Raw genomic sequence first — 16738 nt, forward strand, 5'->3', positions numbered from 1 at the left:
GGGTTCAGCACTCCAGGATTTCTAAAAGGAGTGCAGTTTAGAGCACCAGAGGCTAGAGGGGCCTCTGGAGGAGTTTTATTATACCCCTGATTTTTATTTTTGTTAAAGACCACCTATACATTTTTCTAGCTGCCAGACTAATAATGCAGCTGGGTTGAACAAGTTTCAATTTAATTTCTACATAGTTGTGATGTCACATCTTTTGGAGGTGAGCAAATGGACAGGTACAAGGAATGAAGTATACAAACATACCCCAGAATGGATCTTCGTCTGTTACAGGCCATTAACCATACTAATTGACAGAAGTATACTTCAAAGTCCTGTTTGTTTAAGTTAGCACCAAAATGTGGTTTTGCCAAGTGTTTACAGCCAATGGAGATTCAGTTCCTGGAGTGTGCAGTGCTGTGTACGGGGCAGTTCAGAGTCTGGCAGTGTACAGGAGGCTCACAGCATTGCAGAAGGTTTATTCACTTAGGTAGATGATGTCAGAATAGACTCAAATGCGAAGTTTTTCTATGCTGCCTTGCATAACATGGTTAAGATAAAAACAGTGATAATTTAAATAAATCAGATGTTTTTGCTGAAGATTATGCTGTCATTTTCTCCAATTATTCTTGACATTTCACCCATTCGTATTGTGATCTGAGTTAATAACGGAAGAAAAACCGGCTCTTGTTGCCTTGTTTATTCTTTGTTCTCAAGGAGATAAGCTGTTTATAAAGATAAGTTATTTGTTATTTAAATCACTTTTACTGAAGTTGTTTGTTTCCTTGTTTGAGTTTCTAAAAATATTGCAACAATTGTGATGCATCTTTGAGACGTCTATTCAATTCACTATGATTTGTAATGGAATTCATTCCTAAGTGGGCACAGGTGTTGATAGCTATAACATACTAGAATGAGTCAAAACCAATAAACGCTAAATAAAGGAAAGATGAAAGAAAATGCACTGAAAACAGCTAAGATGTGATAAATTGGCACTTTGGTTCACTACTTAATGAGGTACGTTGCACTGAAGATGTATCTGGAGCAACTACATATTTTAAACCAGCTGAACATGTTAGAATATAATTTCAATCCCTGTTAATATTTTGAAGATCATAAACATTATTTTTAAAATTAACAATACTAGTCAGGATATAATAAACTTATATTTGCAAGTTGTTCTATAGTGCCCTGATGCAACATTTTACTATTCTCTTATTAAAAAAAAAGTTGATGAATAGTCTGTGAAAATTACTTGCTTGCTTTCTCATGTTGCGTGGAAATTTAATGCTAGAATAAGACATGAGAATTCTGATGTTGCAAAACCAACAAGTCAGTTCAAGCATTTTCTTTTTGTTTTTACCATGAGCAAGCATTTTGTTATCTATTTCTTGCACAATGCACTTGGCAGACAGCATCTGAAGCCCCCTCCTGACCTTTCACTGCATTTCTGACAGGAACAGATGCCCAACCAGTGAACAGGTTAGTGTTCTGGTTGGCGATTCCCCAGTGCCAGTGCCTTTCCCTTGGAGTGGAGGCTTTTTGCATTGTGCCTTTCTGCAAAAAGAGCATCTTAGTCACCACGGAGGTGTTTGGATAAGACAGTTGGGTACCTACCGAATGAAGCAGGGGGTCAGTGTTCTCCCGAGGAGCTCTCTGGAGCCCCATGTGAACCAATACTTGCCAAGGACAAGGGTTACGGTGTGCTGGGCACACACTGGCTGTACAGGACCGAATCAGCCTCTACGTTTTGTGTTGTCTTCAGGGACATCTCAAGTTGTGCCAGGGGAGGTTTAGATTGGATATTAGGAAAACTTACTTCATGGAAAGGGTTGTCAGGCACTGGAACAGGCTGCCTGGGGAAGTGGTGGAGTCACCATCCCTGGAGGTGTTTAAAAGATGCATAGATGAGGTTCTTAGGGACATGGTTTAGTGGCAAACTTGGCAGTGTTAGTTTAATGGTTGGACTTTATGATCTTAAAGGTCTTTTCCGACCAAAATGATTCAGTGATTCTCTGATCTGCTTTTATGTTAACATATCTTGCTGTTATGGTTTATGTTCATAAGTATTTGTCCTTAGTTATTTTACGGCTGATGCTTTTAAAGACGAACAACACAAGCTATACATGATCAAGAAATGCAAATTCAGTTGCCAAAACTCAGTGACCTCCAAGCTGGCCTGAGAGCTGCTGCATCAGCTCCAGCTACGGTGCAGCATGATACAAACCACAGACGACAAGCGAGTTGTTAGGAAAATTCGAGTGGGTGGCTGGGGCAGCAAGGTACCACAAATGGTGCCAGCCTGGTACTTGGTGTGACTGTGAAGTGCGATTTACGCCGAGCGGCTGTGCGGGGAGGGCGGCCCTGAGGCGGGTGCGGGCGGCTCGGCCTCTTCTGCTCGCTGCCCGCCTGCTGCCCCACAGCCTGCGGCTTGGCCTGAGGGGCAATCGGAGGGAGAGGAGCCAGGGCCCCCGGCTGGAGCGGCTCGCCCGGTACGGGCCGAGCCCCGGCTCCTCCGAAGGGGCGCGGCCGTTGCCCCCGGGGCGGCCGGACTCCGTTTCCCAGCGCGCCCCGCGCCCCCGCCGCAGAGCCCGGCCCGGGAAGATGGCGGCGCCCGTGTCGCCCTTGGTTACTGCGCGCTGCCTGCTGTGGGCTTCGGTGCGGCGGGGCGCCCGCCTGCTACCGGTGCGGGCCGCCGCCCTGCGGAGAGGTCAGTGCCGCCGCGGGAGGGGGCCCGCCGCCGGGCGAAGGGAGGGAGAGCGACAGGCTGCTGGGGCACGGCGCAGGGAGGGCGGCAGGCAGGGCAGCGTGCAGCGGCTGCGGGAGCCGGTGCGTCCCTCCCCGCCGCGGGTCTCCCCTCAGGCGGAGGTGGGGCCGGGCGGGCGGAGCAGGCGGCAGTCGCCGGGTCGCGCAGCGGCCCCGCCGCCCTGGCGTGCCCTGCCCGTGTCCTCATGTTGCCCGGCTCGGGCAGGCCGGGGGCGGCCCGTCCGCCGGCCCAGCCCCGGAGCGGCCCCGGGCGGCGCGACCGGCCGCTGGGAGTCGGCCCCCGGCTCCCCCGGAGCGGCGGGGGATGCGCGAACGGCCCCGGGGCTTCCCGAGGTAGCGATGCCGCTTTCCCCCGGTTAACAGGGCTTCCGTGCGCTGTGTCGGGAGCTCGCTGGGCGGTGAGTGCGCTGGATCTTGCCAAAGCATTCACCGTGCTCGGGGACTTCTTCCTGTAAGCCTGCTCCGTTGTACAGAGCCGAGCTCTGTCTGGCAGCCTTACTTAAAAAGTCACTGTAATACAAGTATTTATGGGGAGCTAGGTTTTAGTAACTTGAGGCTTAGGTTAGAAGCAGAGGTCTTTTTTTCGTTAGAGAGAGTTACTTCATCTGCTGCCAGTCTGACAAGAGTGTGGGACTTCAGCTGATGTCAGGTGGGTCCCAAAGGTCTGAAAGTTAGTCATCAGGTCTGGGGTTGGTAAATGTTCACATACACACACTGTATTTTGATTTTGCAATGTTTAGACATCCTAAAGGAAAACAGACAAGCACTACCCTTAGTACTACTGTCGTGTGTTTTTATTTGATGTTTGTTGGTTTTTATAAGCACCAGGTTACCATTTAAAAAAAGTTGTTGGAATAGATCCCGTGGCTTTAGGCATAGTTCTTCAGCTTCCTTGCCCAAGGGAAGGTAGCACTTACATATGTTGTTTGAAGACATCTGCAGAGTTGGGCAATCATCACTGAATTAACTTATAATTTTGTTTTAATGACCACTGGTTCATAGGGGTTTTTTTGGTTTTGTGATTTGCTTTCCGTACTTTTGTACTTTTTCCTTAACGAAAGAATTTCACAAGTAGTATTTATGTAAAGTTTTAATTTCACTGATAAACTTTTCCATCTTTTTGTACTTTCATCTGTAGGTCAGATTGTTAAATGGGGTTCATATTTCAGAATAATGTCATGGGTTTGTATGCAAAAAAGCAGAATTCTAGTTCTACCTCATATGCTTCTCTAGAAGCTTAAGTACCACTTCATATACTGCCCAAAGGAATGGACTGCAAGAAGGCTAAACAGGGGTTCAGTGATTCATCCAAGGTCATATAATGAGACAAAGGTGGGAGGAGAGTCCAAGTCCTTGTATCTTTGCTGTAAGCTGCCTCTTCTGATTTGAACTGCTCATTTCAGTAGGTGTGGGTGGGTTTTTTTGTTTGTTTGTTTTTGTTTCATGTGATACTGGCCTGATGTGTTCAATTTGTGCAGATAACTTAGCCTCTTCTCCCCTTCCTCCTCCAGTATGTTTGGTCAGACTTTGCTTTTCTAAGCATTCTATTAATCATTGGAAAGTAAATAAATTTTTCAGTTGGCCTCTTCTCCCATTCTTCTCATTAAGCATTGTAAAATATTTTGAAAGGAGCAATTGTATGGTGTTACAGGACTATAAATGTATTTTCTGCTTTATAAATGACACATGATCTCTTTCCTGAGAAGCTTACATGCCAAGTCTTCGTTCTTTTGCAGGTTTACTCGTGCTTAACTGCAACGCATGTGCTTAACTCATCCAAATCCTTGTACACTATGGGGCCGTTTACCTGTTTTAGACTGATTCTGCAAAGCTTGCACGTATATTTAATAAAAGATGAGATGAGGACATTATTATGTACAAGTACTAGCATGCAAAACAAAAAAAAAGTATTTTCTGATCTTCTGCTACCTTCGCTCCCATACTCCTGCAGGAAAATAACGTTTGGGGCTACAAGACTCCACCATTGACCTTCCCCATCACTGTGATGTCATCTAAGAAGGAAAGATTTTGTGGCAGTTATGCTATCAGCTTAATTAATGAGTTTAGCGAGGTCTCTGATACCACCATCTGCCTGTTGATAGAAATGCCCCTTAACTTCAAAGTTGTGTCAACTTTGTTTCCAGAATTAATAATACATATTTTCATGTGTACTGTATGTGAGTGACCCTTTAGTGAGGGGAATATTGTAATCTGAAGCATGACTTACCTTTTGCAATAAAATCACTTAATTTCCATTTGTTTGATCTTTGCCTCTTTATCTGGATATTATCTATCTATCATGATTTTTCTTTTTTTCTTTTTCATTCCATTAAAAGTCTACAATTCTAATCATATGCTTAAAAGATGTTTAGATTGAGGGCTGTAAGAGATCTTGAAGACCAAATTTGAATTCATCTGTGGATATACAACACTTTTTCTCTCCCAAAAGTGAATAATCATCTCAAATTCATATGAAGTCTTTTTGCATTCCTTGAAATCTCACAGATTAATGAGTTCAAATATGTCGGTTTCTGCAGTCATGGAAAGATAGCAAAGACGAAATTCGTGTCAGGGAAGCCTAGGTTCTTTTCCTAGGCCCTGAAATATGGGGAAGACAAGGACCTGGCAAGCTTTTTGTAATCAGAATTATCATCTGACAGATTTTAGACCTCACAGTTCAAAACCTTACACAATGAAATCCAACTACCAGGTAAAAAAGAAGGACTACCAGGGTGAGTTGTGTTTATCTCTGTTACCCTTCTGTGCTCTCAACCTCCTGGCTGCTGTTGAGATCAGTTTTTGATATGCCTCAACCTAGCTTCCATTTCAGATTGTCTTCTTACAGAAATAACTCTGGTGCCTGCCTCAGCTGTGACTGTTGCTTTCATAAGCAGTGTCATTGAAACTCGCATGCCTTTCTCCTGTGTCATCTCAGACATCAGTTCTAAGTGGCAGTGGGAAAACTCAACAGCATACTGATTAGTTTTTCAATTTGCTGCTCTTTTCCAGAGCAGAAGGTCTCTGAAGAACAGTTTTTCTTTTTATATTTTGATGTAGGCACTTGTATTTGCAGTGGAAAGTTAATGCCAGTTTACTGAAGATGTCTTAAGTTCCCCGCTTTAAAGGAAATTTTTAGAATTTCAGATTGGCATTTTCATTAGGCATTTCTACATTAATAAGTGTGGTGGGTTTTTTTGTTTTTTGGTTTTTTTCTTTTGTTGCTTTAGTGGGTTTGTCCCCTCATATTTCTCCAAGGCAGGACTTTTTTGTGTGTATCACAATGGGTCTTCACTGCAGCTTGGTCTATGAAAGGCAAGTGGAAAGACAAGTGCAAGCAACTGATTTTATGGCTTGAAATAAAGTGAGATACATGTATATTTTAGGAACAGGAATTTAACAAAAAGTTGCAACCTGGTGGCAACTCTTAAAGAAGCAGTGGAGGTCAGGCTAAATGTGGTAATATCCAAAACTGTTCTGCACCATGGGGTGGGAAAGATAGTTATGGATAGACGCATGTCTGTGGCTTTGCACTGTTATGTTGAAAACTAGGAGAATAATGAATTGATGGTGTGCTTTTCTATACATGTATCTAGAACACTACATAGAGATAGAAGGGAGCTAATAAAAATCGAGTAACAGTTTATGTAATACAAAGATTAGATAATGAGACAGGAAGAGATAAATGAAAACCCATATTTTGCAATATGGAGGAAAAGGCTGTAGGACTACAATTAATGTGCTGAGTCATAAGAGATTCCTATGCTAACAGTAGTTTCTTGATGTAAAATTATGGAAAGCAATTGCCTGGTATTCCTCTGCTATGCATTAAGATTTCTAAAGTTTCTTTTTTTAATCAGTTTGGGAATAGATTACTATAGAAGCATAGTTGTTCAAATGATTTTGCAATCTCTGCCACAAGGTGCAGATTAGAATGGAAGACACATTTTTTTCCTGTTTCTTAGAATAGTTTATCGCTTGAAAAGCTGTCTTCTGGTGACTTACCTCTAAAACGCCTACACACTTTTAAAGAGCATATGCCTTTATTTTGCAGCTACAAGTTTGAGTTTATCACTTACCAGTTACTGAGTGTCTCCTGGTAGTGTATGATAGTGTACCCCCAGCATATTTAAATCCCGGTGTTCAATATTATTTTAGGAGAACAGTGAGTAATTTGTCCTGTGGCACCCTCTGTCATCACTCTCCATCTTCGTTATCTGTTAATGACGAAGTATTTTCTTCCACTCCCGGGATGGTTAGCTCTAAGTACATGTAATCTGAGACAAAAACCACACTTCTGAGCAGTCCTACTGGTGTGCTTTGTCCATGGCCAGGAAGGTCATGAGCCACAAACCCTTTCTTATCCCTATATCAGCTTTTTTTTTTTTTTTTTTTGGCTTTCTCCTCTTTTTCCTCTGATCTTGTAGTAAGCAGTAGGAACTGGTGGCTTTTTAGGTATAATGGGGTGCTGGCTGTCCCTCTCATTGGAGCTCTCAGAGCCATCCAAATCTATGCATTACAAAGGCACAGATAGTTTGGAAGTAGAGATCATAGGACTGAGATTGACTTTATGTGGGGGTGGAATGGTTGAAAACAAGATGAAAAAGCTTTGAGAGATCATCTATGCCTTTTCCCTGTCCTTTTGGAGTCAGTTCAGGTATTGCTGGCCTGTTCCTGACAGATTTTTGTCAAACTTGTTTTTAAAATTAACTTCCCATCAATGAAAGTTTAGCAGCTTGTAGACCAGGGGTGTCAAACTCGTGTTCCCCGGTGGCCACATCAGCCTCGTGGTTGTCTCCAAAGGGCTGAATGTAATTTTAGAACTGTATAAATGTAGCTAATCGATTTCACTGCCTTGATTGCGGTTATTAAGGTAACTGTATAAATACAGTTTATTTCCTGTTCTCAATACCTTGTGTGTATCTGGAGATAGCTATGTGCTGTTCTTTAGTCTTCTCTAAAGGTTTTACTCAAATATTTGCAATAACAGACTTTAAACTCAACTTTCTTTATGTGATCTCTTTAGCTAGGGATGAGCTATTATAATCACTTTTAATTCATAGCAGTAACTCATTTCCTTCAGGGCAGGAGAATTCGGTGTAATTATTGGCTACAGATGGAAATGGTGACTATTGTTCTGGAGAAACGAAGGTGTTAGTTGCAATAAATAAACCATTTGATTTAATTGTTCAGTTTTATCCTTCTCTTTTATAGCTATACTCATGTTTCTTATAACAATTTTAAACTCTTCTTGTGCCTGTTACAACTTCTCTGTGGGTTGTGGCTCATCGTTTAACAAATAGTCCTCATATCATCTTCTACTCCTCTACTTAGTTCATACCTCCTATGAAATATTATGTGAAAATTGAAAAGTGTGTTCCAGGTTGGACCACACCAGTATTGAATAAAACAGAGTTTATTAATGTATGCTTCTATTGCATTTTTCCTACTCAAATCTATTTATTTCGTCATTGCTATACGTTGTGTTACTCGTGATTATACTTAACCTTTTAAATGACAGTGGAAGCAAAGACGACGTTAAACACCTTTTCAGTGTGTTCCATTGTTAAGTTTCTGATATTACTGATTTAGCCAGCTGCCTTTGTAATCCTGAATGTTCTTTCCTAGTTATATCTTATTTTGTGTCTAGCAATTCTGACTTTTTTTTTTGGGAGGGGGCATGGCCCTGTCTCTTCTAGGCAGAAGACAATGCCAGCAGAGCAGGCTGTGCCATTGCAGGGCTTCACAGCTTTTGCCTTGCTTAGTCTGGTTTTTACTCTTTCAGCTTGCTTATTGAACTCCTGTTTTGGTCTCTTGTTTGCTGGCATTTAAATTCTTTCCACCTAGTGTAGCCCACCACTCTCTAAAGGATTAATCTATTCAGAGAAATGCACTTTGGAATTTTTAAATGGTTTTGCTCCAGTTTGCAGGGAAAAAGTCAAAACTTCCCTTGCAACAACTCATCCAAATTTTACCAACTCTCAGCTTTTTAGTGTGTGTATTTGTTAGTGAAAAGTGTTAAAACATACTACTAGAGGTGTTTACTACTAAAGTTAGAAGTTGATTTAATGAAAAATGGGGTAACATACTCTAGTGTTTGTATAGGTAAGTAACGTATATACGTTTTTCTGTAAACTGTTAAGAATGTGTGTTTATGAATATAAGAGGATGCTTTTCTAAACTTCTCTATTAATAATATACTTTTCATTTTACAGCGTACACAGCTCAGGCAGATGAGAAGACAGTCCCTGGTACTCCTACAGATGCTAATGCCAGAGCCTTATTTGTTTGCAATGGACCTTTAGAACATTATGACTTTCTGATTAAGCAAGAAGAGCTGAGGAATGATGAGCAACAAAGAAGAGTTGTGCAGCACCTGCAGAAGTTGCACGAGAGCCTTAAAGGCTACAGCATTGGTTCAAAAAACCTTCTCTCAAAGGTGAGATTTACAAAGATAATTTTTTTTTCATTTCTGTTTGCTCATAAGAATGTGCTTAAAGTACGTAAGTTTCTGTCATTAACATGTCTCATTTTTGCAGCTGAGTCTTTACAGATAGGTTATTGTTCGTGTTTGGATCTCCTTTCTTTCTTTTTGGTTTGTAAAATTCCAGTGGCATTCTAGAAACTACTGGACTAAATATTATTGAAATAATTCTGTAAAAAAATCTAATATGATTTTGGTTGCGTCCATTGTGTGCCTTTCCCAAAAAGTCATTTGGCTATAGGAGAGAGGGGCCTAGACTAGGTTTTAACTCACTAGTGCTGGTATAACACGTGTGTTTGGGTTACACATACTGAACACTGAGATTTTGTGTTCTAACAGTTCTTCCATGAATATAAGTGAAATTAGCCATCAGAGTCTAAGTAATCCAAGCTAAACAATTTAGCTTTGCTAATATAATTAGTAATTATATTAAATATAATTAGTAATTATATTAGCATTATAGGTCAGGTATGACTTCTTTTTTGAAAAAAGTCCATTCTTTCCAGTGTTTTTAGTCTCCAGCTGAGGTAAGGAAAGAAGGCAGAGGTGTGATCTGCACCCCAGTTGTGTTTTGGAGGGCATTACAACTCCTTTTCAAAGTATTAACAAAAATTCAGACGTATCGCTGTTGCTCAGTGCCTTGGGGAACCATAGTGCCTTAGCATCAATAATGCTAATAGCCTGCTCTGTTGTAGCTGTAACTTGTCCCTGAAGTTTTTGATGTAGTGTTTTCTAGAGCCTCTGTGGCAGGATTTTTCATGTCTTGTTCTCGTGCTGTTATTCTCAGATTGTTGCTCTTGTGGCCTTGCACCTGCAAATATTGATAGCATTGTTATGGCAGGTTCTTGTGGGAAGCAAACTGGTGTGAGAATCCCCCTCAGCTTTCCTTACCTCTTGTTTTGTAGATTTGTGTTTATATCCCAGAAAACCAAACATAGTGCCCAGCAAAGTACATCATAGTAATTTAAATACTTGGTAAACATTAGGCAATCATAGATGTGTACAGAAGCTGAACAACCAGTGAATATGCTTTGTTTGAACCTGATTAACGTACTCCGGTCAGCAGAAATAGTCTAAAATGTGGTGGGGGGGAAACAACAACAATAGGATGTTTGTCTGAGTATGATGATAATAAAAGTATAGTGCTGGGAAAAAGATATGGCAAAATATTCATTGCTGTCATCATCTTCATTTTTCCGGCCTGTGCTGGAGACACATCTCCCTACACCTAAGCGAGGATGTCTGGAAGCTGTCACTGCTCCTCCCAGCCAGCCACTGACTGTTCTGATTTTTCTTTCTCTCTTTCTCTTGCACCACTTTTGTTTTTATTTTTGGTCAGAAGTTAACTTTCACATTTACAGTCAATATATGCTGTCAGCTGCAGACCCTGCTAGTGAATCTCCACATCAGCTTTTCTCAACATCTGTTCTGCAACACACCTCATCTCATAGGCATAAATCTAAGTAAGTCTGTTGGACTTGTTACCAAACCAGATAGTTCCCGTTACAACACCAAGTTCTCATATTATCTGGATAAAACCCACATTTGCATGCCAAGCCTACATGATGTAGCATGAGATCAGGGGAGCCCAAGGCTACAGGGCTCAAGTGCCTCTACATAACATGCTGTCCTCTGCTTTTTAGTCACCAAACGACAACTCACCACTCCAAGGCTCTTGTGATGTATATTAGCTTTAAGGCATTAAAAAAATAGAGAACATTGGTATGAGAACAAGTATTATACCTGTAAATGGCCTGTGTTATACTTGTAAGTGTGCCTGTTTCAAATAGGCGAGTATATCACAGTGCAGAGCACTGGGACATTTGCCTGCTTATCAAACTGCCTCCAACATCCGTTGAATGCTTTAAAGTTATATTTCTAGCTGTAGATCATGTATTTGTTAATCATATGCTTGACTGGAAATACTGGAAATGTCTTCCTGCCTCCTGATGAAAGGAAGCAGACTAGATAGCTAGGAAGGAGTGCTTTTTTTTTTTTTGCTTTTTTTTGCCTTTTTTTTTTTTTTTTTTTTGAGATACAATTAGAAGAACTCTCGATGGGAAATAATTCCATGGAGCAGAAGTCAGTCACTCTGGAAGGAAAAACATGGGAGTGGGGAAGTACAGGGAAGCGGTGCTAAGGCAAGACCAATCCTAGAGGGCAATGAGTGTGTCTTTGGAAGTTCTGTTCTGAAAGCAGTTAACCTAAACAGGGGATTTGACTGTGTGATCCCCTCAGGTCCTTGCCAACCTAAATTATGGAATGATTCTAACTCTAATGTGGGAGCTAAAGCCAAACAATGGTTTGGGGTGTATTTTTGCCTGTTCTGGCTGGTGGATCAGCTCATCACGTATGTTTTACTTTTGGGATTTTTTTAATTAAAATCTGTTGAAAACATAGAAACAGTGTAAACATAAATATACTTTTCAGACTATACCTGTTATGGTATTTCAAAACATGTATTTATATTGGATGTGGGTGTGTGCCTGGGGATCCATGTTTTCTTGATGCTTTTGTAGGCCAACTCTTGAGTCTAAACCAGCCTCCTGATTCAGTTTGGTAAGTACTAAATAAAAACCAGAAATTTACTCTTTCAAAAATGGTTACTGCTTTTCTTTGGTATCTGAAATAATATGGCAGCGTGCCTAAATGAGAACTGTTTTTGCATGAGTGCAAGGAGGTCAAGCTGGATTTAGCTTGCCAAACTACTTCTGTAAGTATAGTCTAGCAGGCCAAAGCTTTGTATCTTGAGGGTGTTCCGTGTGAAATGTTTTTTTTTGGTCCACCTGGGCATCTTTTTTAAGCGTTGGTATTGGCCTTGTAATCTTTTACATTGACTATTTCAAAATTGTCTTTAGACACTGTACCTGGACTGTAAAAGGAAGTCACTAAAAAGGAAATCAGTTTTCTGGCTTGCTCCTACATTAGCTTTTGGACACACTGGCAGACTTCTATTCATTTTCATTCTTCAGAAAAAATGTTATGATGAAGGTGTTGGTCTTACTGTCAAACCTGAGGATCAGTGGTCTAGAGCATTTTGATCTTTTCTGGTAAAGTGTTTTTGGCATTTGAATATTCTGTTCTTAAAGCACTGCCTTTGAGAATAGTTTTGAGAGCTGACTTGTGTTAACTGGAGTGCCCTGAATCATTAGAGTTGTTAGAGCAGGTGTCTTGTAATGGCTTTGTAGATCAAGCATTATGTGGTTTTGTTATTTAGCGTTTCTTTGATTGGGAAGCATGAATAGGGAAGAAAGTTTCTATTGCAGGGAACAAATACTAATCTTATTCTGTTTAGGAAATTGTGATGCTACTTTCTCCCTGTATAACAGAGCTAATTGCAGTAAAGCCAGACTGAGATTTTCTTAAAAGGAAAAGTCAAATGCCATTTTCAAGGTTGAGAATGTGGTTTTCCCTAGTTCCTTTAAAGCGCTCCTCTCTTTCATTTAGCATTGCTTCAATTCCATTTTTTAATTTTAAACCAGCTTTTAAAAATTGTTGTCTGTGATACCTGGGAACTAAGGCCACCATCAGTGCAAAGCAGCTGTAGAACTACTGGTTATTGGGATAAGTGTTGTTGCAGTTTGAGCTTTTTCTTCTAGAGCTTGCTATCTCTGTGGAAATCTTAAGAACTACTGATACCCAGGTTGAGCACTATGCTGCTGTGTCATACATCAGAACCCCAGGAAAGGAGGAGAACAGTGAGTTTGGTGTAAATCTATTAAAGCTTGCTAGCTTGTGTAGTTAAATCAGATCATGGTTCATGATGGAGAAGAAGTCATAATGTATTTGTTTCTCTTCTGCTATCTTTGAGGAAGTTATTTCCCAGTTCAGACAGAGCTCCTTTTGAGATAAAATGAACTATTAACCCAGATAAAAGATGGTTTAAATTCTAGTACAGGCCAGGTTTTGCTTCAGCAAAGTTGTAATCAATATCCTTAATGAAGATTTTCCATGGAACAGGAGTCACAGCTGTGAACAGGTAGTTAGTAGAATCATAGCCCTCAGGCACAGTACCAGCTGTAGACAGTGCCATCATATGCTTTTCATATGTCTGCATCTGTTGAGGAATTTTGTAAGTAAGCAAAATATATGTTTTTTTATAATGGATTTTCAGAATAGGGATGCCGTTGCAGACCTGGTTCAGTTTTGAAGAGTAGAACTAAGGCTTTTCATGCCAAGAAGAGCTGATAAGTACTGCACTCTGGAATTGGCCTGGGTTTAGGAGGATTTGTGTAGGCTTATGAGTGGAAGTAGTTCATGTAACTGGTAGGAGACATCTCCAGGAGGTACAAATGATACAGGGCACTGGTAAATCCCATGTTCATGAACAGTGCGTTGGCACTCCTCTCCCATGAAGAACTCATACTTTGTAACTTTGAATGTACTGTGAAGTAAAAGATAAACCTTATACTGTAGGTGTTAACAGTTGTTTTTATGAGAAAATGATTGGCATTGGTTTTACTTAATGGGTTTTAGTAGATGAAAATGTAAGAAATTAATGTATTCTAAATGATTTAAGGGCTTTACTTAAGGACTTTTTGGAAATAAGTCAAACACTTTAATCAGTCACATGTAGTAGTTTGTAGATTGACTTTTTGCTTTCTCAGGATGCTTGCAGCAACTTGCCTAACCTGCTTTTAGTATGAAATCTGCATTGAAAAGAATCTACTGGCAGCTTTTTAGAAATAAAAAATAGCAGTGCTTGGCATTTCAAGCATGTTCATTTTTACTGGTTCTGTCATTTAAGAGAATGTGGTTGACAGGTTACAGTGAAGAAAAGTGGGGAGAGGAGAGAGAGAGGCACCTCTCTCTGTGTCAGCCTCTTCTATAGTCTGATATTCCTTATTTTCTTGCCTGATTTCTTCTGTGATAGAATCGCAGAAGCCTCTTCTAAAATAACAGTTATTTCAGAAATAGAAACTTGTACTTCTGAACCATTAAACGAATAGTCTCCTTTGGTTTTAGTTCTTCATTTGTCACTTTCTGTCTAAATAGTTTTCTTCACTGAAAATATGTTAAAAGTAGGATTGGGGAATAAATATTTATATCAGGTACAATAGAAGCATTTCAGTGTTTATCTGAGAGCCTTGCGTTACCTCACAGGCCAAAGCTTTCCGAAATCAATAGTTTGTGGGGGCACGGAACCACGACACCAGCCATTTCCTTTGTGATAATAGAACTATGTATTTTTTTATGATGTAGGGTTTTGGGGGCATCAGCTTAGAATGAATTTGAGGAGAGAAAACAATTAGTCTTGCTGCAAACCAAGCAGGCTTCTGGTTTTGAAAATTACTACTCAAATTTAAACAATTACTTTGATCTTCAACTTGGTGAAAGCATGGCCTTGTATGGTGAGATACTTTGAGATCCTCTGAATTGAAGTTCAAGGCCGTAAGAGTTTGCATAGATGTTTCAGATCTCCAGCTTTTCAAAATAATACCAATTGGGACATCTTAAGAGTTCTTGAGTTGCTGTACTAATGACTTGAAATAAGCTCAATTATAAGTGAGGTCATGTTTTGAAAAGAGGTATGAACGGTAGTAAACACCATTCAAGGCCTTGAAAGTGTCTTCAGCTACAACAGCAACCAAAAAGGAGGTCTGAAAGAGTGGGAGAAAGGGGCAGTTTTGTTAGCGTTTAAGAGAAAATCTGCTGTTTGGAGGCTTGTCTCTTGAATTTTGCATATTTTAATTAACCACCTTAGTTGCTGATGTGTATTTTCACCTGAAGGTTTCCTCAGTGAGTGTGTAAATGTTCCCAGGACTTGAGTTGCTTGCTTCTGGTGTCTGAGGCAGGGAGTATGGGAGAAGGTGTGAAGATGTTGTATGTAACTAAAGATACTTAAGAAAGAGTAGGCAATTGTCAGAATGAAGGAAATGTTTTGGCCAATATATAGTAATTCCTTAGATGAGGTGGGATGTTGGTCGATTGAAGTTAAAACGAAAAAGAAAAACATTGACATGATAGAATAAACATGCAGTTTTGAAACAGAAATGTGTAAACCATTTTTATACTAGAGGACAGAATTCTGTGTATCTGGAGACACTGGTGTGTGTGTCTTCTTGTGGAACTGTAGTATTTTAGCACATGAGTGGTTTTCAAAGAAAACCTTGTAAGTCAACTGATCTATAAAAGGAGAAAAGTTTCCTGCTGTAGCATGTCCTGATGATAATGAAGCTCAGTGAAGCACTTAAATGATGCCTAAGTTATTGTAAGTAATGTTATGAGAACTAAGAAACTTGGAGGACTGAAGGGATTTGACACATGTGGTGATGCCTTCATTTGAAGGCAAAAATATACATTTAAAGATTTCTAAATTCTCCCCTTCAAATTTTGTGTGTCCCTTATTATTTTTGGATTTGTACATTTTAAGTATTATCTTTAACGTCCTTAGATCTTATCATGGTTGCAAAAGCAAATTTGTTGTCAACGAAATGGACATAATTATACTGTGATCACAAATACACCTCAGGGTAATATGGAAGCGAGGGGCAGGGAGAAGCTCATGCATTTAGTTTGTCTTCCTACGTCTCCCACTCTTCTTCCTTCCCTCCCTGAACTAAACAAGACTACTCTTATTTTAGGGTAACAGGATGATGATCTGTGTTAGATCTTCCCCCCATCTTGTTCTTTTGCAGTGTGTGTTTCAAGAGAACCAAGATCAGTCTTGAGCTTTCTTTGTCGCCACACAGTGCTCTTGCCTGGCTGCTTGCTCTGTGCTAAGGTGAACCAACAGAACTGATTGGATTTTATCACAAATCCTAATGGAAGTTGATCTTTTTCTTATACAACTTCCAGTCTTCAGAAGATGCATGAGAATAATTTTTAAAAAAATTGATTTTATGATTATGCAGAATAGCTTGTGATTGGCAGTATTAAAAATCTACTGATTGAGTTTACTTTTTAAAAATAAATGTTAAAACAAAATAAACAACAACAAACCAACCCAATAATTATATAAAAATAATTCTTAGTTTTATACAAAACCTGATTGGGGAAGTGAGTATCCTGAAAGTGTCAATAGTGTCAATTCTGGCAAAAGTTCATGTAAAATATTTCCTATAAACTTCAATTTCTCAAAGAGCATCAGAGTTTTTCTGGCATTCAATTTGCTTTTAGAGATTATCAGCTTCAACAAATGTGTTTGGATCTGCCACAATATCCATACCTTGGGATTTTTTTTGGCAATTAGATATCACTCAAAATTTGTTGTCTTCACAAAAAAAAAAAAAAAAAAAAAAAATCAACCAGAAGTTGCAAAAAAAACCCAAACCCCAAAACCCCAACCTTTTTCTGTAACAAGTCTTCTAGAAATGGTAATAACTGGTGTGAGAATGAAGTATGCCTAAAAAGATGAACTTCATGGTGGTTAAATGTAATTAATGAACACTTTACAATGAAAAAAAATGGTATAAAAATGTAGGCATTGCTACTTGTTCTGGTTATATAACCTTTACAAAGGCAGGTAGGCAGTACTCTAAACATTGATTTGTTTTTCTAGCTTTG

At 39.8% G+C, this 16738-nt stretch overlaps 1 protein-coding gene across 5 annotated transcripts in view; it reads left to right on the forward strand.

Moving 5' to 3' along the window:
• Nucleotides 1–16738, forward strand: part of AFG1L (AFG1 like ATPase) — an 83277-nt gene that overhangs the window by 3949 nt on the left and 62590 nt on the right. For 4 of the 5 annotated variants that reach the window (XM_065632001.1, XM_065632004.1, XM_065632006.1 and 1 more), the window contains exons 1-2: nucleotides 2579–2695; nucleotides 8964–9187. In XM_065632001.1, coding sequence (XP_065488073.1) covers nucleotides 2590–2695; nucleotides 8964–9187 — 330 coding nt within the window. In that variant the 5' untranslated portion in view covers nucleotides 2579–2589. Of the gene's footprint in view, nucleotides 1–2578; nucleotides 2696–8963; nucleotides 9188–16738 lie in introns of those variants that run through there. The other variant, XM_065632002.1, reaches the window with a different exon arrangement.

The sequence above is a fragment of the Caloenas nicobarica genome, chromosome 3 (genome assembly GCF_036013445.1).
Source record: "Caloenas nicobarica isolate bCalNic1 chromosome 3, bCalNic1.hap1, whole genome shotgun sequence".
In the NCBI taxonomy this organism is placed as follows: domain Eukaryota; kingdom Metazoa; phylum Chordata; class Aves; order Columbiformes; family Columbidae; genus Caloenas; species Caloenas nicobarica.